This window comes from Panulirus ornatus, chromosome 43, assembly GCF_036320965.1.
Source record: "Panulirus ornatus isolate Po-2019 chromosome 43, ASM3632096v1, whole genome shotgun sequence".
Taxonomy (NCBI): domain Eukaryota; kingdom Metazoa; phylum Arthropoda; class Malacostraca; order Decapoda; family Palinuridae; genus Panulirus; species Panulirus ornatus.
Genome location: NC_092266.1, coordinates 11,157,838 through 11,182,656, shown reverse-complemented (window position 1 = coordinate 11,182,656; position 24,819 = coordinate 11,157,838). Strand labels below are relative to the sequence as shown.

The 24,819-nt window shown below is 41.1% G+C and overlaps 2 protein-coding genes across 5 annotated transcripts in view; one reads left to right on the top strand and one right to left on the bottom strand.

Moving 5' to 3' along the window:
• LOC139762312 (uncharacterized) overlaps window positions 1-13,030 on the top strand; it is a 166,638-nt gene extending 153,608 nt beyond the window's left edge. Inside the window, exon 5 of the transcript XR_011715688.1 lies at window positions 11,971-13,030. The gene's annotated coding sequence lies outside the window, so the exon portion shown is untranslated. The remainder of the gene's footprint in view (window positions 1-11,970) is intronic.
• The window catches only part of LOC139762313 (XK-related protein 6), a 72,738-nt gene continuing 54,815 nt past the window's right edge, over window positions 6,897-24,819 (bottom strand). For 2 of the 4 annotated variants that reach the window (XM_071686940.1, XM_071686941.1), the window contains exons 5-8: window positions 13,329-13,525; window positions 13,043-13,191; window positions 11,297-11,536; window positions 6,897-7,876 (exon numbers count right to left, since the gene is read on the bottom strand). In XM_071686940.1, the coding sequence (XP_071543041.1) occupies window positions 7,589-7,876; window positions 11,297-11,536; window positions 13,043-13,191; window positions 13,329-13,525 (874 nt within the window). In that variant the 3' untranslated portion in view covers window positions 6,897-7,588. The other 2 variants (XM_071686939.1, XM_071686942.1) reach the window with 2 other exon arrangements.

Here is a 24,819-nt window from a genome sequence, read left to right as displayed (position 1 = left end):
GAGATGTGTAGAAATAAAAAGAGCGTGGTTGAAAGAGCAGAAGAGGGTGTTTTGAAATGGTTTGGGCACACATGGAGAGAATGAGTGAGGAAAGATTTACCAAGAGGATATATATGTCGGAGGTGGAGGGAACGAGGAGAAGTGGGAGACCAAATTGGAGGTGGAAAGATGGAGTGAAAAAGATTTTGAGTGATCAGGGCCTGAACATGCAGGAGGGTGAAAGGCGGGCAAGGAATAGAGTGAATTGGATCGATGTGGTATACCAGGGTTGACGTGCTGTCAGTGGATTGAATCAGGGCATGTGAAGCGTCTGGGATAAACCATGGAAAGTTGTGTGGGGCCTGGATGTGGAAAGGGAGCTGTGGTTTCGGGCATTATTGCATGACAGCTGGAGACTGAGTGTGAACGAATGGGGCCTTTGTTGTCTTTACCTAGTGCTACCTCGCACACATGAGGGGGGAGGGGGATGGTATTCCATGTGTGGCGAGGTGGCGATGGGAATGAATAGTGGCAGGCAGTGTGAATTGTGTGCATGGGTATATATGTATGTGTCTGTGTGTGTATATATATGTGTACATTGAAATGTATAGGTATGTATATTTGCATGTGTGGGCGTGTGTGTGTGTACATTGTTTATGGGGGTGGTTTGTGCCATTTCTTTCGTCTGTTTCCTTGTGCTACCTCGCAAACGCGGGAGACAGCGACAAAGCAAAATAAGTAAATAAATTATATATATATATATATATATATATATATGCATTGAGATGTATAGGTATGTATATGTGCGTGTGTGGACATGTATGTATATACATGTATATGTAGGTGGGTTGGGCCATTCTTTCATCTGTTTCCTTGTGCTACTTTGCTAACGTGGGAGACAGCGACAAGTTATAATGAATAGCTGTAAAATATAAGTTTGTAGAGTATTCCTGGGAAATTATATGGGAGGGTATTGATGGAGAGGGTGAAGGCATGTACAGAGCATCAGATTGGGGAAGAGCAGGTGGTTTCAGAAGTGGTAGAGGATGTGTGGATCAGGTGTTTGCTTTGAAGAATGTATGTGAGAAATACTTAGAAAAGCAAATGGATTTGTATGTAGCATTTATGGATCTGGAGAAGGCATATGATAGAGTTGATAGAGATGCTCTGTGGAAGGTATTAAGAATATATGGTGTGGGAGGCAAGTTGTTAGAAGCAGTGAAAAGTTTCTATCAAGGGTGTAAGGCATGTGTACGTGTAGGAAAAGGAAAGTGATTGGTTCTCAGTGAATGTAGGTTTGCGGCAGGGATGTGTGATGTCTCCATGGTTGTTTAATTTGTTTATGGATGGGGTTGTTAGGGAGGTGAATGCAAGAGTCTTGGAAAGAGGGCAAAGTCTCCATGGTTGTTTAATTTGTTTATGGATGGGGTTGTTAGGGAGGTGAATGCAAGAGTCTTGGAAAGAGGGGCAAGTATGCAGTCTGTTGTGGATGACAGAGCTTGGGAAGTGAGTCAATTGTTGTTCGCTGATGATACAGCGCTGGTGGCTGATTCATGTGAGAAACTGCAGAAGCTGGTGACTGAGTTTTGTAAAGTGTGTGAAAGAAGAAAGCTGAGAGTAGATGTGAATAAGAGCAAGGTTATTAGGTACAGTAGGGCTGAGGGACAAGTCAATTGGGAGGTAAGTTTGAATGGAGAAAAACTGGAGGAAGTGAAGTTTTTTAGATATCTGGGAGTGGATTTGGCAGCGGATGGAACCATCGAAGTGGAAGTGAATCATAGGATGGGGGAGAGGGCGAAAGTTCTGGGAGCATTGAAGAATGTGTGGAAGTCGAGAACATTATCTCGGAAAGCAAAAATGGGTATGTTTGAAGCAATAGTGGTTCCAATAGTGTTATATGGTTGCGAGGCATGGGCTATAGATCGAGTTGTGCGCAGGAGGGTGGATGTGCTGGAAATGAGATGTATGAGGACAATATGTGGTATGAGGTGGTTTGAAAGAGTAAGTAATGTAAGGGTAAGAGAGATGTGTGGTAATAAAAAGAGTGTGGTTGAGAGAGCAGAAGAGGGTGTTTTGAAATGGTTTGGTCACATGGAGAGAATGAGTGAGGAAAGATTGACCAAGAGGATATATGTGTCAGAGGTGGAGGAAACGAGGAGAAGTAGGAGACCAAATTGGAGGTAGAAAGATGGAGTGAAAAAGATTTTGAGTGATCGGGGCCTGAACATGCAGGAGGGTGAAAGGCGTGCAAGGAATAGAGTGAATTGGAACGATGTGGTATACCAGGGTCGACGTGCTGCCAATGGATTGAGCCAGGGCATGTGAAGCGTCTGGGGTAAACCATGGAAAGTTCTGTGGGGCCTAGATGTGGAAAGGGAGCTGTGGTTTAGGTGCATTATTACATGAGGGCTAGAGACTGAGTATGAACGAATGTGGCCTTTGTTGTTTTTTCCTAGCGCTACCTCGCACACATGAGGGGGGAGGGGGTTTTTATTTCATGTGTGGTGGGGTGGTGATGGGAATGAATAAAGGCAGCCAGTATGAATTATGTACATATGTATATATGTATATGTCTGTGTGTGTATATATATGTATACGTTGAAATGTATAGGTATGTATATTTGCGTATGTGAACGTGTAAGTATATACATGTGTATGTGGGTGGGTTGGGCCATTCTTTCATCTGTTTCCTTGCGCTACCTCGCTAATGCGGGAGACAGCAACAAAGCAAAAATAAAATAAATAAATAAAATATATGAGGAGAAAGAGAGAGGCTAATAAATTATGAGAGTTATTGTATGTAGGTATAGAGTTCCAAATCACTTATTGCATGCTGTCTCTGTAGGTATCAGTTATGTATCTACATATGACATAAATGGGTAGGAAAATTTCAATCTTATTACACTGTGTCAAGTGTCTTTATCTTTTATTACTAAAATAAAGCTGATAGTTACATGTACAGTACTGCTTTGAAATACACAGTAGGTATTAATGTACATGTATAGGCATAAATGAATCTGTTATCCTGAAGTTGATTGAAGAACCTTCGGGCATTTAAAAGAAGTCCTGGTATGCACAATATGGTTAGGCAGCTTAAAATCTTGCACTATCATAACCAAATCAATTTATCTTTTTTTATATATGCATAGGGCCTACCATTCAGTATCTTATAAAAGGAAATGTTCCTTTCTTTTGCCATGAACTTTTACCGTTGAGCACTTTATGACCTTTCCAGACCATTCAGCTTTTTGTTTCTCACATTTTTGTCACACCTTAGTGCTTACTCTTTCCTCTGGCTTATCTGTTTTATACTTTTTCCCATAAGTTCTCCATATGACTGTGTATTTTCACACATCAGTCACTATTTGTTACACTTTGTAGTAATGACTGGATATCTTCAATACAGCTTCTCTCGAATAAGCTGTGTGTGCAAGTTTTATGATAATTTAAAGCTCAAGTTAATGGTATGAATATTTACACACATATTCTCAAATACCCAGAAGACTGCTACAGTGTATGTTCTTGAAGTCACATCTTTTTGAGCCACGAGACTTGGCTAGAGAGTTGTGCTTAATGATTTTGTGCAGTTCAAGACTGCCTTATAATCCCCATCTCCTGCCCTTCATCCTTGCTGTCAGTATCTTCAGGACTTTTAGAGGCACATGAAAATGTCAAGATCATCATAATGAGTCCAAAGCAGAATGCACCATAATGAGTGAATATGAGTCGTTCACGATGGGTAGTGTAGATCTCCTGGTCAGCTTCAGGAAGGTCAGAGGTGGCTTTTTGCTGGGTAAGGTACCACACCACCAACATGACGGAGTTCTCTATGAACACTAACACAGAGTACACAGTATAGGAGAACCATGGGGCTACCTGTGGGTTTACAGAGAGATTGGAATTATTCTATATACAGATTATACAGTATAGGAGAACCATGGGGCTACATGTCGGTTTACGGAGAGATTTGAATGAATCTATACATAGAACTTGATATTATTATTAGTAATATATTACTTTGCTGTAAATAGAAATGGTGAAGAGCTTGTAGATTTGTGTGCAGTAATACATTACTTTGCAGTAAATGGAAACCGTGAAGAGCTTGTAGATTTGTGTGCTGGAAAAGGACTGGTGATTGGGAATACCTGGTTTAAAAAGAGAGATATACGTAAGTATACACATGTAAGTAGGAGAGATGGCCAGAGAGCATTATTGGATTACGTGTTAATTGATAGGCGCATGAAAGAGAGACTTTTGGATGTTAATGTGCTGAGAGGGGCAACTGGAGGAATGTCTGATCATACAGTATAGGAGAACCATGGGGCTACATGTTGGTTTATGAAGAGATTGGAATGAGTATGAATAGAACTTGATATTATTAATGGTAATACATTATTTTGTAAATGGAAATGGTGAAGAGCTTGTAGATTTGTGTGCTGGAAAAGGACTGGTGATTGGGGATACCTGGTTTAAAAAGAGAGATATACGTAAGTATACACATGTAAGTAGGAGAGATGGCCAGAGAGCATTATTGGATTACGTGTTAATTGATAGGCGCATTAAAGAGAGACTTTTGCATGTTAATGTGCTGAGATAGGCAACTCGAGGGATGTCTGATCATTATCTTGTGGAGGCGAAGATGATTTGTAGAGGTTTTCAGAAAAGAATTGAGAATGTTAGGGTGAATAGAGTGGTGAGCTTGGAAAGGAGACTCATGTGAGGAAGTATCAAGAGAGATTGAGTACAGAATGGAAAAAGGTGAAAGCAAATGACGTAAGGGGAGTGTGGGAGGAATGGGATGTATTTAGGGAAGCAGTGATGCCTTGTGCAAAAGATGCCTGTGGCATGAGAAAGGTGGGAGGTGGGCAGATTAGAAAAGGTAGTGAGTGGTGGGATGAAGAAGTAAGATTATTAGTGAAAGGGAAGAGAGAGGCATTTGGACAAATTTGGCAGGGAAATAGTGAAATGACTGGGAGATGTATAAAGAAAAGAGGTAGGAGGTCAGGAAAGGTGCAAGAGGTGAAGGAGTACGGGCGGAAGAGCAGGTGGTTTCAGAAGTGGTAGAGGATGTGTGGATCAGGTGTTTGCTTTGAAGAATGTATGTGAGAAATACTTAGAAAAGCAAATGGATTTGTATGTAGCATTTATGGATCTGGAGAAGGCATATGATAGAGTTGATAGAGATGCTCTGTGGAAGGTATTAAGAATATATGGTGTGGGAGGCAAGTTGTTAGAAGCAGTGAAAAGTTTCTATCAAGGATGTAAGGCATGTGTACGTGTAGGAAAAGGAAAGTGATTGGTTCTCAGTGAATGTAGGTTTGCGGCAGGGATGTGTGATGTCTCCATGGTTGTTTAATTTGTTTATGGATGGGGTTGTTAGGGAGGTGAATGCAAGAGTCTTGGAAAGAGGGCAAAGTCTCCATGGTTGTTTAATTTGTTTATGGATGGGGTTGTTAGGGAGGTGAATGCAAGAGTCTTGGAAAGAGGGGCAAGTATGCAGTCTGTTGTGGATGACAGAGCTTGGGAAGTGAGTCAATTGTTGTTCGCTGATGATACAGCGCTGGTGGCTGATTCATGTGAGAAACTGCAGAAGCTGGTGACTGAGTTTTGTAAAGTGTGTGAAAGAAGAAAGCTGAGAGTAGATGTGAATAAGAGCAAGGTTATTAGGTACAGTAGGGCTGAGGGACAAGTCAATTGGGAGGTAAGTTTGAATGGAGAAAAACTGGAGGAAGTGAAGTTTTTTAGATATCTGGGAGTGGATTTGGCAGCGGATGGAACCATGGAAGTGGAAGTGAATCATAGGATGGGGGAGAGGGCGAAAGTTCTGGGAGCATTGAAGAATGTGTGGAAGTCGAGAACATTATCTCGGAAAGCAAAAATGGGTATGTTTGAAGCAATAGTGGTTCCAATAGTGTTATATGGTTGCGAGGCATGGGCTATAGATCGAGTTGTGCGCAGGAGGGTGGATGTGCTGGAAATGAGATGTATGAGGACAATATGTGGTATGAGGTGGTTTGAAAGAGTAAGTAATGTAAGGGTAAGAGAGATGTGTGGTAATAAAAAGAGTGTGGTTGAGAGAGCAGAAGAGGGTGTTTTGAAATGGTTTGGTCACATGGAGAGAATGAGTGAGGAAAGATTGACCAAGAGGATATATGTGTCAGAGGTGGAGGAAACGAGGAGAAGTAGGAGACCAAATTGGAGGTAGAAAGATGGAGTGAAAAAGATTTTGAGTGATCGGGGCCTGAACATGCAGGAGGGTGAAAGGCGTGCAAGGAATAGAGTGAATTGGAACGATGTGGTATACCAGGGTCGACGTGCTGCCAATGGATTGAGCCAGGGCATGTGAAGCGTCTGGGGTAAACCATGGAAAGTTCTGTGGGGCCTAGATTTGGAAAGGGAGCTGTGGTTTAGGTGCATTATTACATGAGGGCTAGAGACTGAGTATGAACGAATGTGGCCTTTGTTGTTTTTTCCTAGCGCTACCTCGCACACATGAGGGGGGAGGGGGTTTTTATTTCATGTGTGGTGGGGTGGTGATGGGAATGAATAAAGGCAGCCAGTATGAATTATGTACATATGTATATATGTATATGTCTGTGTGTGTATATATATGTATACGTTGAAATGTATAGGTATGTATATTTGCGTATGTGAACGTGTAAGTATATACATGTGTATGTGGGTGGGTTGGGCCATTCTTTCATCTGTTTCCTTGCGCTACCTCGCTAATGCGGGAGACAGCAACAAAGCAAAAATAAAATAAATAAATAAAATATATGAGGAGAAAGAGAGAGGCTAATAAATTATGAGAGTTATTGTATGTAGGTATAGAGTTCCAAATCACTTATTGCATGCTGTCTCTGTAGGTATCAGTTATGTATCTACATATGACATAAATGGGTAGGAAAATTTCAATCTTATTACACTGTGTCAAGTGTCTTTATCTTTTATTACTAAAATAAAGCTGATAGTTACATGTACAGTACTGCTTTGAAATACACAGTAGGTATTAATGTACATGTATAGGCATAAATGAATCTGTTATCCTGAAGTTGATTGAAGAACCTTCGGGCATTTAAAAGAAGTCCTGGTATGCACAATATGGTTAGGCAGCTTAAAATCTTGCACTATCATAACCAAATCAATTTATCTTTTTTTATATATGCATAGGGCCTACCATTCAGTATCTTATAAAAGGAAATGTTCCTTTCTTTTGCCATGAACTTTTACCGTTGAGCACTTTATGACCTTTCCAGACCATTCAGCTTTTTGTTTCTCACATTTTTGTCACACCTTAGTGCTTACTCTTTCCTCTGGCTTATCTGTTTTATACTTTTTCCCATAAGTTCTCCATATGACTGTGTATTTTCACACATCAGTCACTATTTGTTACACTTTGTAGTAATGACTGGATATCTTCAATACAGCTTCTCTCGAATAAGCTGTGTGTGCAAGTTTTATGATAATTTAAAGCTCAAGTTAATGGTATGAATATTTACACACATATTCTCAAATACCCAGAAGACTGCTACAGTGTATGTTCTTGAAGTCACATCTTTTTGAGCCACGAGACTTGGCTAGAGAGTTGTGCTTAATGATTTTGTGCAGTTCAAGACTGCCTTATAATCCCCATCTCCTGCCCTTCATCCTTGCTGTCAGTATCTTCAGGACTTTTAGAGGCACATGAAAATGTCAAGATCATCATAATGAGTCCAAAGCAGAATGCACCATAATGAGTGAATATGAGTCGTTCACGATGGGTAGTGTAGATCTCCTGGTCAGCTTCAGGAAGGTCAGAGGTGGCTTTTTGCTGGGTAAGGTACCACACCACCAACATGACGGAGTTCTCTATGAACACTAACACAGAGTACACAGTATAGGAGAACCATGGGGCTACCTGTGGGTTTACAGAGAGATTGGAATTATTCTATATACAGATTATACAGTATAGGAGAACCATGGGGCTACATGTCGGTTTACGGAGAGATTTGAATGAATCTATACATAGAACTTGATATTATTATTAGTAATATATTACTTTGCTGTAAATAGAAATGGTGAAGAGCTTGTAGATTTGTGTGCAGGAATACATTACTTTGCAGTAAATGGAAACCGTGAAGAGCTTGTAGATTTGTGTGCTGGAAAAGGACTGGTGATTGGGAATACCTGGTTTAAAAAGAGAGATATACGTAAGTATACACATGTAAGTAGGAGAGATGGCCAGAGAGCATTATTGGATTACGTGTTAATTGATAGGCGCATGAAAGAGAGACTTTTGGATGTTAATGTGCTGAGAGGGGCAACTGGAGGAATGTCTGATCATACAGTATAGGAGAACCATGGGGCTACATGTTGGTTTATGAAGAGATTGGAATGAGTATGAATAGAACTTGATATTATTAATGGTAATACATTATTTTGTAAATGGAAATGGTGAAGAGCTTGTAGATTTGTGTGCTGGAAAAGGACTGGTGATTGGGGATACCTGGTTTAAAAAGAGAGATATACGTAAGTATACACATGTAAGTAGGAGAGATGGCCAGAGAGCATTATTGGATTACGTGTTAATTGATAGGCGCATTAAAGAGAGACTTTTGCATGTTAATGTGCTGAGATAGGCAACTCGAGGGATGTCTGATCATTATCTTGTGGAGGCGAAGATGATTTGTAGAGGTTTTCAGAAAAGAATTGAGAATGTTAGGGTGAATAGAGTGGTGAGCTTGGAAAGGAGACTCATGTGAGGAAGTATCAAGAGAGATTGAGTACAGAATGGAAAAAGGTGAAAGCAAATGACGTAAGGGGAGTGTGGGAGGAATGGGATGTATTTAGGGAAGCAGTGATGCCTTGTGCAAAAGATGCCTGTGGCATGAGAAAGGTGGGAGGTGGGCAGATTAGAAAAGGTAGTGAGTGGTGGGATGAAGAAGTAAGATTATTAGTGAAAGGGAAGAGAGAGGCATTTGGACAAATTTGGCAGGGAAATAGTGCAAATGACTGGGAGATGTATAAAAGAAAGAGGTAGGAGGTCAAGAGAAAGGTGCAAGAGGTGAAAAGAGGGCAATGAGAGTTGGGATGAGAGAGTATCATTAAATTTCAGGGAGAATAAAATGTTTAGAAGGAGGTAAATAAAAAGTGTAAGCCAAGAGAACAAATGAGACAATCGGTGAAGGGGGCTAATGGGAATGTAATAAAAAGTAGTGGTGAAGTGAGGAGATGAAGTGAGTATTTTGAAGGTTTGCAGAATGTGTTTGATGAGAGTGGCAGATATAGGATGTTTTGGTTGAGGTGGTGTGCAAAGAGAGAGGATCAGGGAGAAAGGTTTGGTAAACAGAGAAGAGGTAGTTAAAGCTTTGGGGAAGATGAAAGCCGGCAAGGCGGTGGGTTTGGATGGTATGGCAGTGGAATTTATTAAAAAGGAGGTGACTGTGTTGTTGACTGGTTGATGAGGATATTCAATGTAAGTATGGTTCATGAAGTGCCTGAGGATTGGCGGAATGCATGCATAGTGCCATTGTACAAAGGCAAAGGGGATAAAGGTGAGTGTTCAAATTACAGAGGTATAAGTTTGTTGAGTATTCCTGTGATATTATATGGAAGGGTATTGATTGAGAGGGAAGAGCAGTGTGGTTTCAGAAGTGGTAGAGGATGTGTGGATCAGGTGTTTGCTTTGAAGAATGTATGTGAGAAATACTTTGAAAAACAAGTGGATTTAAATGTAGCATTTATGGATCTGGAGAAGTCATATGATAGAATTGATAGAGATGCTCTGTGGAAGGTATTAAGAGTATATGGTGTGGGAGAGAAGTTGCCAGAAGTGGTGAAAAGTTTTTATCGATGATGTAAGGCATGTGTACGAGCAGGAAGAGAGGAAAGTGATTGGTTCTCAGTGAATGTTGGTTTGTGGCAGGGGTGCATGATGTCTCCATGGTTGTTCAATTTGTTTATGGATGGGGTTGTTAGGGAGGTGAATGCAGGAGTTTTGGAGATAGGGGCAAGTATGCAGTCTGTTGTGGATGAGAGGGCTTGGGAAGTGAGTCAGTTGTTGTTTGCTGATGATACACGCTGGTGGCTGATTCGGGTGAGAAACTGCAGAAGCTAGTGACTGAGTTTGGTAAAGTGTTTGAAAGAGAAAGCTGAGAGTAAATGCAAATAAGAGCAAGGATATTAGGTTCAGTGGGGTTGAAGGACAAGTAAATTGGGAGGTAAGTTTGAACAGAGAAAAACTGGAGGAATTAAAGTGTTTTAGATATCTAAGAGTCGATTTAGCAGTGGATGGAACCATGGAGGCGGAAGTGAGACACAGGGTGGGGGAGGGGGCAAAGGTTCTGGGAGCATTGAAGAATGTGTGGAAGGCAAGAACGTTATCTCATAGAGCAAAAATGGGTATGTTTGAAGGAATAGTGGTTCCAACAATGTTATATGGTTGCGAGGCATGGGCTATAGATAGGGTTGTGTGGAGGAGGGTGGATGTGTTGGAAATGAGATGTTTGAGGACAATATGTGGTGTGAGGTGGTTTGATCAAGTAAATAATGAAAGGGTAAGAGAGATGTGTGGTAATAAATAGATTTGTGGTTGAGAGAGCAGAAGAGGGTGTATTGATATTGAAATGGTTTGGTCACATGGAGAAAATGAGTAAGGAAAGATTGACAAAGAGGGTATACGTGTCAGAGGTGCAGGGAACGAGAAGTGGGAAACCAAATTGGAGGTGGAAGGATGTGGTGAAGAAGATTTTGAGGGATCGGGGCCTGAACATACAGGAGGGTGAAAGGCGTGCAAGGAATAGAATGAATTGGAACGATGTGGTATACTGGGGTCAACGTGCTGTCAATGGATTGAACCTGGGCATGTGAAGCGTCTGGGGTAAACCATGGAAAGTTTTGTGGGGCCTAGATGTGGAAAGGGAGCTGTGGTTTCAGTGCATTACACACAACAGCTAGAGACTGTGAATGAATGTGGCCTTTGTTGTCCTTTCCTAGCGCTACCTTGTGTTCACACACGGGGAGGGGGGTGCCATTTCATGTGTGGTGGGGTGGCAACGGAAATGGATGAAGGCAGCAAATATGAATGTGTACATGTGTATATATGTATATGTCTGTGTATGGACTTGTATGTATACATTGAAATGTGGGTGTGTATGTATATACATGTGTATGTGGGTGGGTTGGGTCATTCTTTCATCTGTTTCCTTGCACTACCTCACTAGTATGGGAGACAGTAACAAAGTATAATAAAAAAACATTACTTTTTATTTAAGTATTGGTATTAGCAATGAATTCATTGTATCTGTAATGTAATGAACAGGGACCAGTATGTACTCACCTTTAATCTGGCTTTCATATTGAACTCTAAATATGCAAAGATGAAGACAAAAGCACTAAAGAGACATATGAATATACGTTTAACTCTGTTCTTGTTGGCTGCAACTGTCTGGAAGAGGAACATGAGGATGACGTGGATTCCAATAACAACAAAAATCCACCATTGGAGAGCACCAGCAAAGAGTGCCATCACCTCAAACCTGGCCACCAGGAAGGATGTCCACCATATGAATGCCAGTATCTGTAATGCATATTAAGAAAAAATTTAGATGGTGAAGCTAGTGTGTCACATTGGCCTCAACATCATAATTATGACCTCAAAGAATGAATGAGCTTACTATATATATGCAAGTACTTCTAATTCTTCAAATTAAAGAATTCATTCAATCAAACATTATTGGTTTATAGTGACATGAGATGTGTGAAAGAAGTATTTTTGTTGTGAGGATAACAAGCTAAGAATGCAGAAATTCAAAATACAGCAAATGTGAAGAAAAGGAAATAACCATATCTTTATTAACAAGTGAAAGTAGAAGTGGGTTATACTGAGACATAGGATACCTACTTTAGATTTAACTGAAAAATCATTTTCTTCTCATGCATGGAGATGAATTCTTCATATAACCTAACAAGCAAAAGTGTCCACTAACAATTGACTGCATCTTACTCCAACAGGTACCTCTTGGAGTCCTTAATACTTCAAAGGGCTGGGTGGAAAGGTGGTACACAACTTGTGATATAAAGCAATGCTTCAGGTCACATTAGCTCAGTAATCAGTTCATTATTTACTTACAATAGCTTTAATTTACTTTTGTAACATTGAATATAGAGATATAATTTAGTTGTCTCTGTGATCAGAATTGTTTCTGTGAATGCGTCCTTCTTCTCTTTAGTTTACAACTGATAAAAGTGCATGGCACCATGCGTAGTGAATGCTTTCTGTGTTTTACCCAGCTTTTGTCCCGTCACTGTTTTGCTGTGGGTAGTAACCTTTGTCACCAGATATTATAAACTTGGTGCTTAGAAGAGTGCTTTACTTTCACTGCTATAAATACAGAAAGTTGCCAGAGGCCATGACACATTCACTTATATTAAAAGAAATAAAGGATTTAGTTGATTTGGTACCTGTAGATGTCAGACTGAGGAGTACAATGTCATGTTGATGCAGCAGGGAAATTTTTGATGGAATTTTTCATACAAAATTCCATTAATTTCTTGCAGAATGGTCACTTATATAAACTCTTATGTGTTTAAACAAAACTGTTGTGTTAATAGAAGCAAGAAAAAATGCAGTCATACCCATAATTCTGACTGTGCCACCTGGCTATGCAATGCTCTGTGACACCTTACAGTAGTGGTATAATTGAACTACATCCAAGTAAGTTCTAAATTCTTATGATCAGATATTGGTATTCAGTTCTTTACCACATTAAAAATGAGGGGATAATTTTTTGTGTTTGTATGTTTGTTCTTTGTTTTCCAAAGCTGCATTAGGGGAGTGGGATGTGTACCTGCTGCCTCTTGGAAAGAGTTAAAGGATTCAGGTGCAGTGGTTATGTCACTGGTTGTGGCTGTATCTTTACTCTGAGCATGAGATATTTTAATTTACTAACTCAGTAGCCTTGGACTAGCAGCATCCCCCTGACCCAGTAAAGGTATTACTTAATACTGTAGTTGTCTTAATCATATATTGTTAGACATTAGTGGAGTTTAGTCACATAAATGAAATCAGTGTTTGCAACCAGACCTGAACAAAGAAAGGCATCCTAAAGCGCTTATGGTCTTCCATATCACCACTGATTATCTGGCTAGTTGTAACATTCTTCTGGTAGGTAGAGATAACCGTTGAAGCCAGTGACAGTAGGGAGAAGGAGACTTGAACCACTTCTATTGTTTCTGTGGGAGCATGAGAGACATGTCAGGATGAGATCTGCAATTGAAAAATGGTACTACAGTATATAGAATTTGTGGAAATTGATGTGTTTCTCCCATTACTTATGAACAACCATGGGAACAGTTACAGCATTACACACCAACTTGGGAGAAAGGCAACTCTTGTCTCCTGAGAGTTATCTTATACAGTCGAAGCAGTATCTGTGGGGCAGCCTCAGTAAAGGCTTCCAGGAACTTGACGAGGTATGCTCGGCTGGGACGATTCAGGTACTCCAGGTGGTAATCACGGTTTTCCGGGAAGAGGGACATAATGCCATGGTAGATTTGATGCAAATCTCTGTCCGATGGAGAAAGAGATTTTATCATATCTGTATTTTTTATATTAATATTTTTTCAAGACCTTATAGTTTACTGCCCCTGTTTGTAACATTTCCATACTTAGTTCCACTGATGGAGAGTGAATTGTGAAGATTAGAGTCATAGTAGCTATCCTAAGAATGTGATATGAAGATCAGATTCTATAAAACATTAAAGTTCAAAAGCTTTTCATGTAGAGTGTTAAAGAGCTGAAGGAAAAAATGATGGGAAAAAAATTCTGTGATTGGTGAACTAGAAACTAATGGGATGATAGTGTTTAGACTTAACGACCTTTGATTAATGAACATTCTTATGTGCTGAATTCAGTCCCAACATGATTTTCAACTCCTTTGTCTCAGTTGTCTGTTTAATTTGAGAGTTTTTAATAGCCCATCTCGTCATCCCTGCTGTGCTGAAACCACAGTGTATCATCCAAAGATTGTCCACACTTGTGGTCTCATACATTAGTTTCAGCAGGCTGGAACCAATGACCACATTTTCACCCTTAATTTACTTAACTTTCTACCCCAGGATTTCTTTCTGTCTTTTTAAGGCTCCTGCATGGCTTAGGAATTCTGCCACACCCACTGGGCTGGACATGGTCATAAAGTGTGGTGATGCTGTGTGTTTCTATGTGGGGATAGTGTAGGGCATTTGAGCGGTGGTGTCTTCCTTGTGGTAGTTGCATTGTGGGCATGAAGGATCCTAAGATGTGTTGAATTGGTGTTCGTTTTATTGTAAGGATGAGTGATATCCAGAGTGTAGATGGGAACGTGTGATTTGTGTTTGTCTGGGTGAGTGTGGTTTCAGATTGAAATATGTCTGAAGGGATGGTGTTTAAGACTGAATTGGGAAGGTTTATTTTATTGGTTTATTCTAGTGTTTGTCAAGTAATTTTAGTGTGTGTCTGTGTGTTTTGACAGGGTAATATTTGCTGGGGGTGAAGGGATCAGGGTGTAGAGATTGAGGAATTGTGAGGCATAGGATAGGGTTTTTATTTCTACTTTGGAATTGGTGGTTAGTTATGGAGTGATTTTGATGGGAGGGATTTATTGCTATTGCAAAGAATTACATTCCAAGCATGTGGAGGTAGGATTAAGGATCTACTTTTAGTGTGTATGTGTGGAGTATCTGTGGTTGCATGGCAACCAGTGATTGTTCTCACTGCTCTATTTTTTCGTGGTTTGCAGCACTGTTATATTTGCTTTGGAGAGGACTAGAAGACCAGGCAGGTGACACATAGTTTTGAGTTAAGTAGATGAATTTTTTGTGGAAGATGCCATGGGATTCTCTTTCTTGTCCAAATCTAGTGCCATTAGGTTTTTGAAGGGCATTTAGTTTGTGTATTGCTACTGTGTGGATTTTATGTTAAATGATATTGATGTGGATCATATATCTAGAATGGTTGACGTGTTGTTCATTGGGAGTGATTGTCCATTCAAGATGGTTGGAGGGTGTCTGCTGGATTCATGATTGTTTGGGGTTGAAAGAACTATTGATGACTTGTTTGAAGATGTAAACATTCTGCACTGTTCCAGTTGTGTTCAGTACTGCTGCATGTTTGATTTTTGGTAGTCATCAGGGTGTGATTGCAAGGTCATCTATATGGGAAAAGACCTTCCTGTTGTAGTTAGCAGGAGGTAATGGAAGGTCATGCAGGAAGCTGAAGAAGGTTGAAGAAGTAACTGCTTCTTAGGAAACACTGTTGTTGTGTTTAAAGGTTTTAGAAGTGAAGCCATTATGATTAATGGCCAGCTATGAAATTGACTAATACCTTTTTGTAATTGTTATGGAAGGTGATGTCAAGCATCTTTAATGTGAGAATTTGTCAAGAGGCACAGTTAAATTATTTTTTGATATCAGTTGCAACTAGTACTGTGTGAGATGGGGGGATGTGGTTGGTGTAAGCCATATAGGATGGATTTTGCTTGCTCAGGTTACATTGTGAGCGAAAAGTCACCTCTGGAGAGGCTGTATTCTTCCTTAATTGAGGAATCAGAGGACAGTTTTTCAAAAACCTGTCACTTCAGAGGAGTCTACCCTGTCCATGCTACTGAGTCCAGTGCAGCCAAGAAGTTACAGTGGCCCTTGGAAATGGGATAGGGAAAAAAGAATGCTTCCCATGTATTCCCTGCGTGTTGTAAAAGGCAACTAAAAGGGGAGAGAGTGAGGGGCTGGAAATCCTCCCCTCCTCTTTCGAATTTTCCAAAAGAAGGAACAGAGAATGGGGCCAAGTGAGGACATTCCCTCTAAGGCTGAGTCCTCTGTTCTTAATGCCTGTAGAAGGCATATGATAGAGTTGATAGAGATGCTCTGTGGAAGGTATTAAGAGTATATGGTGTGGAAGGTAAGTTGCTAGGAGCAGTGAAAAGTTTTTATTGAGGATGTAAGGCATGTGTACGAGTAGGAAGAAAGGAAAGTGATATGTTCCCAGTGAATGTCAGTTTGCGGCAGGGGTGTGTGATGTCTTCATGGCTGTTTAATTCATTTATGGATGGGGTTGTTAGGGAGGTAAATGCAAGAGCTTTGGAGAGAGGGGCAAGTATGCAGTCTGTTGTGGATGAGAGGGCTTGGGAAGTGAGTCAGTTCTTGTTCGGTGATGATACAGCGCTGGTGGCTGATTCGGGTGAGAAACTGCAGAAGTTGGTGACTGAGTTTGGTAGTGTGTGAAAGAAGAAAGCTAAGAGTAAATGTGAATAAGAGCAAGGTTATTAGGTTCAGAAGGATTGTGGGACAACTCATTTGGGAGGTAAGTTTGAATGGAGAAAAAATTGAGGAAGTGAAGTGTTTCAGATATCTTGGAGTGGATTTGGCAGCAGATGGAACCATGGAAGCAGAATTGAATCATAGGGTGGAGGAGGGGGGGCAAAACTTCTGGTAGCATTGAAAAATATGTGGAAGTCGAGAATGTTATTTGGAAAGCAAAAATGGGTATGTTTGAAGGAATAGGAATTCCAACAATTATATATGGTTGTGAGGCATGGGCTGTAGATAAAGTTATGCGGAGGAGGGTGGATGCACTGGAAATGAGATGTTTGAGGACAATATGTGGTGTGAGGTGGTTTGAAAGAGTAAGTAATAATAGGGTAAGAAAGATGTGTGGTAATAAAAAGTGTGGTTGAGAGAGCAGAAGAGGGTGTTTTGAAATGGTTTGGTCACATGAAGTGAATGAGTGAGGAAAGATTGATGAAGAGGATATATGTGTCAGAGGTGGAGGGAACAAGGAGAAGTGGGAGACCAAATTGGAGGTGGAAAGATGGAGTGAAAAAGATTTTGAGTAAGCGGGGCCTGAACATGCAGGAAGGTGAAGGGTATGCAACGAATGCAGTGAATTGGAATGATGTGGTATACCATGGTCGACGTGCTGTCAGTGGATTGAACCAGGGCATGTGAAGCGTCTGGGGTAAACCATGGAAAGTTCTGTGGGGCCTGGATGTGGAAAGGGAGCTGTGGTTTTGGTGCATTATAAATGACACCTAGTGACTGAGTGTGAACGAATGTGGCCTTTGTTGTCTTTTCTTAGCGATACCTCGTGCACATGCGGGGGGAGGGGGTTGTTATTTCATGTGTGGTAGGGTGGCGGTGGGAATGAATAAAGGCAGACTATGAATTATGTACATGTGTATATATGTATATGTCTGTATGTGTATGTATATGTATACGTTGAGATTTATAGGCATGTATATTTGCGTGTGTGGACGTGTATGTATATACATGTGTATGTGGGTGGGTTGGGCCATTCTTTCATCTGTCTCCTTGCGCTACCTCGCTAACGTGGGGGACAGCGACAAAGTAAAATATATAAAGTAAAATGAGATGTATAGGTATATATGTGTGCGTGCGTGAACCTGTATGTATATACATTGGTATGTGGGTGGGTTGGGCCATTCTTTCGTCTATTTCCATGCGCTACCTCGCTAACACAGGAGACAGCAACAAAGTATAATAATAATAAAAAACTCACACACACACACACACACACACATATATATATATATATATATATATATATATATATATATATATATATATATATATATATATATATGTATATATATATATATATATATATATATATATATATATATATATATATATATATATATATATATATATTATCCCTGGGGATAGGGGAGAAAGAATACTTCCCACGTATTCCCTGCGTGTCGTAGAAGGCGACTAAAAGGGGAGGGAGTGGGGGGCTGGAAATCCTCCCCTCTCATTATTTTTTTTAATTTTCCAAAAGAAGGAATAGAGAAGGGGGCCAGGTGAGGATATTCCCTTAAAGGCCCAGTTCTCTGTTCTTAACGCTACCTCGCTAATGCAGGAAATGGCGAATAGTTTGAAAGAAAGAAGAAAAAAAAGATATATATATATATATATATATATATATATATATATCTGTTTCCCATTTTAGAAAGTTAATACAAGGAGGGGAGGATTTCTGGCCCCCCGCTCCCGTCCCCTCTAGTCGCTTTCTACGACACGCGAGTGGGAGATGTATAAAAGAAAGAGACAGGAGGTCAAGAGAAAGGTGCAAGAGGTGAAAAAAAGGGCAAATGAGAGTTGGGGTGAGAGAGTATCATTAAATTTTAGGGAGAATAAAAAGATGTTCTGGAAGGAGGTAAATAAAGTGCGTAAGACAAGGGAGCAAATGGGAACTTCAGTGAAGGGCGCGAATGGGGAGGTGATAACAAGTAGTGGTGATGTGAGAAGGAGATGGAGTGAGTATTTTGAAGGTTTGTTGAATGTGTTTGATGATAGAGTGGCAGATATAGGGTGTTTTGGTCGAGGTGGTGTGCAAAGTGAGAGGGTTAGGGAAAATGATTTGGTAAACAGAAAAGAGGTAGTGAAAGCTTTGCGGAAGATGAAAGCCGGCAAGGCAGCAGGTTTGGATGGTATTGCAGTGGAATTTATTAAAAAAGGGGGTGACTGTATTGTTGACTGGTTGGTAAGGTTATTTAATGTATGTATGACTCACGGTGAGGTGCCTGAGGATTGGCGGAATGCGTGCATAGTGCCATTGTACAAAGGCAAAGGGGATAAGAGTGAGTGCTCAAATTACAGAGGTATAAGTTTGTTGAGTATTCCTGGTAAATTATATGGGAGGGTATTGATTGAGAGGGTGAAGGCATGTACAGAGCATCAGATTGGGGAAGAGCAGTGTGGTTTCAGAAGTGGTAGAGGATGTGTGGATCAGGTGTTTGCTTTGAAGAATGTATGTGAGAAATACTTAGAAAAGCAAATGGATTTGTATGTAGCATTTATGGATCTGGAGACAGCGGCAAAAAAAAAAATATATATATATATATATTTTTTTTTTTTTTTTTTTTGCCGCTGTCTCCCGCGTTTGCGAGGTAGCGCAAGGAAACAGACGAAAGAAATGGCCCAACCCACCCCCATACACATGTATATACATACGTCCACACACGCAAATATACATACCTACACAGCTTTCCATGGTTTACCCCAGACGCTTCACATGCCCTGATTCAATCCACTGACAGCACGTCAACCCCGGTATACCACATCGCTCCAATTCACTCTATTCCTTGCCCTCCTTTCACCCTCCTGCATGTTCAGGCCCCGATCACACAAAATCTTCTTCACTCCATCTTTCCACCTCCAGTTTGGTCTCCCTCTTCTCCTCGTTCCCTCGACCTCCGACACATATATCCTCTTGGTCAATCTTTCCTCACTCATTCTCTCCATGTGCCCAAACCATTTCAAAACACCCTCCTCTGCTCTTTCAACCACGCTCTTTTTATTTCCACACATCTCTCTTACCCTTACGTTACTTACTCGATCAAACCACCTCACACCACACATTGTCCTCAAACATCTCATTTCCAGCACATCCATCCTCCTGCGCACAACTCTATCCATAGCCCACGCCTCGCAACCATACAACATTGTTGGAACCACTATTCCTTCAAACATACCCATTTTTGCTTTCCGAGATAATGTTCTCGACTTCCACACATTCTTCAAGGCCCCCAGAATTTTCGCCCCCTCCCCCACCCTATGATCCACTTCCACTTCCATGGTTCCATCCGCTGCCAGATCCACTCCCAGATATCTAAAACACTTCACTTCCTCCAGTTTTTCTCCATTCAAACTCACCTCCCAATTGACTTGACCCTCAACCCTACTGTACCTAATAACCTTGCTCTTATTCACACATATATATATATATATATATATATATATATATATATATATATATATATATATATATATATATCAACCCTACTGTACCTAATAACCTTGCTCTTACTCACATTTACTCTTAACTTTCTTCTTCCACACACTTTACCAAACTCCGTCACCAGCTTCTGCAGTTTCTCACATGAATCCGCCACCAGCGCTGTATCATCAGCGAACAACAACTGACTCACTTCCCAAGCTCTCTCATCCCCAACAGACTTCATACTTGCCCCTCTTTCCAAGACTCTTGCATTTACCTCCCTCACAACCCCATCCATAAACAAATTAAACAACCATGGAGACATCACACACCCCTGCCGCAAACCTACATTCACTGAGAACCAATCACTTTCCTCTCTTCCTACACGTACACATGCCTTACATCCTCGATAAAAACTTTTCACTGCTTCTAACAACTTGCCTCCCACACCATATATTCTTAATACCTTCCACAGAGCATCTCTATCAACTCTATCATATGCCTTCTCCAGATCCATAAATGCTACATACAAATCCATTTGCTTTTCTAAGTATTTCTCACATACATTCTTCAAAGCAAACACCTGATCCACACATCCTCTACCACTTCTGAAACCACACTGCTCTTCCCCAATCTGATGCTCTGTACATGCCTTCACCCTCTCAATCAATACCCTCCCATATAATTTACCAGGAATACTCAACAAACTTATACCTCTGTAATTTGAGCACTCACTCTTATCCCCTTTGCCTTTGTACAATGGCACTATGCACGCATTCCGCCAATCCTCAGGCACCTCACCATGAGTCATACATACATTAAATAACCTTACCAACCAGTCAACAATACAGTCACCCCCTTTTTTAATAAATTCCACTGCAATACCATCCAAACCTGCTGCCTTGCCGGCTTTCATCTTCCGCAAAGCTTTTACTACCTCTTCTCTGTTTACCAAATCATTTTCCCTAACCCTCTCACTTTGCACACCACCTCGACCTAAACACCCTATATCTGCCACTCTGTCATCAGACACATTCAACAAACCTTCAAAATACTCATTCCATCTCCTTCTCACATCACCACTACTTGTTATCACCTCCCCATTTACGCCCTTCACTGAAGTTCCCATTTGCTCCCTTGTCTTACGCACCCTATTTACCTCCTTCCAGAACATCTTTTTATTCTCCCTAAAATTTACTGATAGTCTCTCACCCCAACTCTCATTTGCCCTTTTTTTCACCTCTTGCACCTTTCTCTTGACCTCCTGTCTCTTTCTTTTATACTTCTCCCACTCAGTTGCATTTTTTCCCTGCAAAAATCGTCCAAATGCCTCTCTCTTCTCTTTCACTAATACTCTTACTTCTTCATCCCACCACTCACTACCCTTTCTAAACAGCCCACCTCCCACTCTTCTCATGCCACAAGCATCTTTTGCGCAATCCATCACTGATTCCCTAAATACATCCCATTCCTCCCCCACTCCCCTTACTTCCATTGTTCTCACCTTTTTCCATTCTGTACACAGTCTCTCCTGATACTTCTTCACACAGGTCTCCTTCCCAAGCTCACTTACTCTCACCACCTTCTTCACCCCAACATTCACTCTTCTTTTCTGAAAACCCATACTAATCTTCACCTTAGCCTCCACAAGATAATGATCAGACATCCCTCCAGTTGCACCTCTCAGCACATTGACATCCAAAAGTCTCTCTTTCGCACGCCTGTCAATTGGGAGGTGAGTTTGAATGGTGAAAAACTGGAGGAAGTGAAGTGTTTTAGATATCTGGGAGTGGATCTGTCAGTGGATGGAACCATGGAAGCGGAAGTGGATCATAGGGTGGGGGAGGGGGCAAAAATTTTGGGAGCCTTGAAAAATGTGTGGAAGTCGAGAACATTATCCCGGAAAGCAAAAATGGGTATGTTTGAAGGAATAGTAGTTCCAACAATGTTGTATGGTTGCGAGGCGTGGGCTATGGATAGAGTTGTGCGCAGGAGGATGGATGTGCTGGAAATGAGATGTTTGAGGACAATGTGTGGTGTGAGGTGGTTTGATCGAGTAAGTAACGTAAGGGTAAGAGAGATGTGTGGAAATAAAAAGAGCGTGGTTGAGAGAGCAGAAGAGGGTGTTTTGAAATGGTTTGGGCACATGGAGAGAATGAGTGAGGAAAGATTGACCAAGAGGATATATGTGTCGGAGGTGGAGGGAACGAGGAGAAGAGGGAGACCAAATTGGAGGTGGAAAGATGGAGTGAAAAAGATTTTGTGTGATCGGGGCCTGAACATGCAGGAGGGTGAAAGGAGGGCAAGGAATAGAGTGAATTGGAGCGATGTGGTATACAGGGGTTGACGTGCTGTCAGTGGATTGAATCAAGGCATGTGAAGCGTCCGGGGTAAACCATGGAAAGCTCTGTAGGTATGTATATTTCCGTGTGTGGACGTGTGTATGTACATGTGTATGGGGGGGGTTGGGCCATTTCTTTCGTCTGTTTCCTTGCGCTACCTCGCAAACGCGGGAGACAGCGACAAAGTATAAAAAAAAAAAAAAAAAAAAAAATATATATATATATATATATATATATATATATATATATATATATCTCTCTTTCTTTCATACTATTCGCCATTTCCCGCATTAGCGAGGTAGCGTTGAGAACAGAGGACTGGGCCCTTGAGGGAATATCCTCACCTGGGCCCCTTCTCTGTTCCCCTTCTCTTTTGGAAAATTAAAAAAAAAAGTGAGAGGGGAGGATTTCCAGCCCCCCGCTCCCTCCCCTTTTAGTCGCCTTCTACAACACGCAGGGAATACGTGGGAAATATTCTTTCTCCCCTATCCCCAGGGATAATATATATATATATATATATATATATATATATATATATATATATATATATATATATATATATTATTTTTTTTTTTTTTTCTGCTGCTCTCTTCCACGTTTGTGAGGTAGCGCAAGGAAACAGACGAAAGAAATGGCCCAACCCACCCCCATACACATGTATATACATACATGTCCACACACGCAAATATACATACCTACACAGCTTTTCATGGTTTACCCCAGACACTTCACATATATCCGACACATATATCCTCTTGGTCAATCTTTCCTCACTCATTCTCTCCATGTGCCCAAACCATTTCAAAACACCCTCTTCTGCTTTCTCAACCACGCTCTCTTTATTTCCACACATCTCTCTTACCCTTACGTTACTTACTCGATCAAACCACCTCACACCACACATTGTCCTCAAACATCTCATTTCCAGCACATACACCCTCCTGCACACAACTCTATCCATAGCCCACGCCTCGCAACCATACAAAATTGTTGGAACCACTATTCCTTGAAACATACCCATTTTTGCTTTCCGAGATAATGTTTTCGACTTCCACACATTCTTCAAGGCTCCTAGGATTTTCGCCCCCTCCCCCACCCTATGATCCACTTCCGCTTCCATGGTTCCATCCGCTGCCAGATCCACTCCCAGATATCTAAAACACTTTACTTCCTCCAGTTTTTCTCCATTCAAACTTACCTCCCAATTGACTTGACCCTCAACCCTAAATATATATATTTATTATTATTTATTTTATTTATTTTGCTTTGTCGCTGTCTCCCACGTTTGCGAGGTAGCGCAAGGAAACAGACGAAAGAAATGGCCCAACCCACCCCCATACACAATGTATATACATACACGTCCACACACGCAAATATACATACCTATACATCTCAATGTACACATATATATACACACACAGACACATACACATATACCCATGCACACAATTCACACTGTCTGCCTTCATTCATTCCCATCGCCACCTCGCCACACATGGAATACCATCCCCCTCCCCCCTCATGTGTGCGAGGTAGCACTAGGAAAAGACAACAAAGGCCCCATTCGTTCACACTCAGTCTCTAGCTGTCATGCAATAATGCCCGAAACCACAGCTCCCTCTCCACATCCAGGCCCCACACAACTTTCCATGGTTTACCCCAGACGCTTCACATGCCCTGATTCAATCCACTGATAGCACGTCAACCCCGGTATACCACATCGATCCAATTCACTCTATTCCTTGCCCTCCTTTCACCCTCCTGCATGTTTAGGCCCCGATCACACAAAATCTTTTTCACTCCATCTTTCCACCTCCAATTTGGTCTCCCACTTCTCCTCGTTCCCTCCACCTCCGACACATATATCCTCTTGGTCAATCTTTCCTCACTCATTCTCTCCATGTGCCCAAACCATTTCAAAACACCCTCTTCTGCTCTCTCAACCATGCTCTTTTTATTTCCACACATCTCTCTTACCCTTACACCCTTACATTACTTACTCGATCAAACCACCTCACACCACACATTGTCCTCAAACATCTCATTTCCAGCACATCCACCCTCCTGCGCACAACTCTATCCATAGCCCACGCCTCGTAACCATACAACATTGTTGGAACCACTATTCCTTCCAGGATATGTATATATATATATATATAGGGGATAGGGGAGAAAGAATACTTCCCACGTATTCCCTGCGTGTCGTAGAAGGCGACTAAAAGGGAAGGGAGCGGGGGGCTGGAAATCCTCCCCTCTCGTTTTTTTTTTTTTTTTTTTTTTTTTTTTTTTCCAAAAGAAGGAACAGAGAAGGGGGCCAGGTGAGGATATTCCCTCAAAGGCCCAGTCCTCTGTTCTTAGCGCTACCTCGCTAATGCGGGAAATGGCGAATAGTATGAAAAAAAAAAAAAAAAAAATATATATATATATATATATATATATATATATATATATATATATATATATATACACATAAACGTCCATATACGCATGCATACATACATACATATACCCTTACACACATACACAGACATATACATATACACACATGTACATATTCATACTTGCTTGCCTCTATCCATTCCTGTCACTACCCCACCACAAGGGAATTATCTTTTACCCACTGCTTCAGCAAGGTAGCACCAGGAAAGCTGACAAAAAGGCCACATTCATTCGCATTTAGTCTCTAGCTGTCGTATGCACTGAACCCACAGCTCCCTATCCACATCCAGGCCCCACAAACCTTTC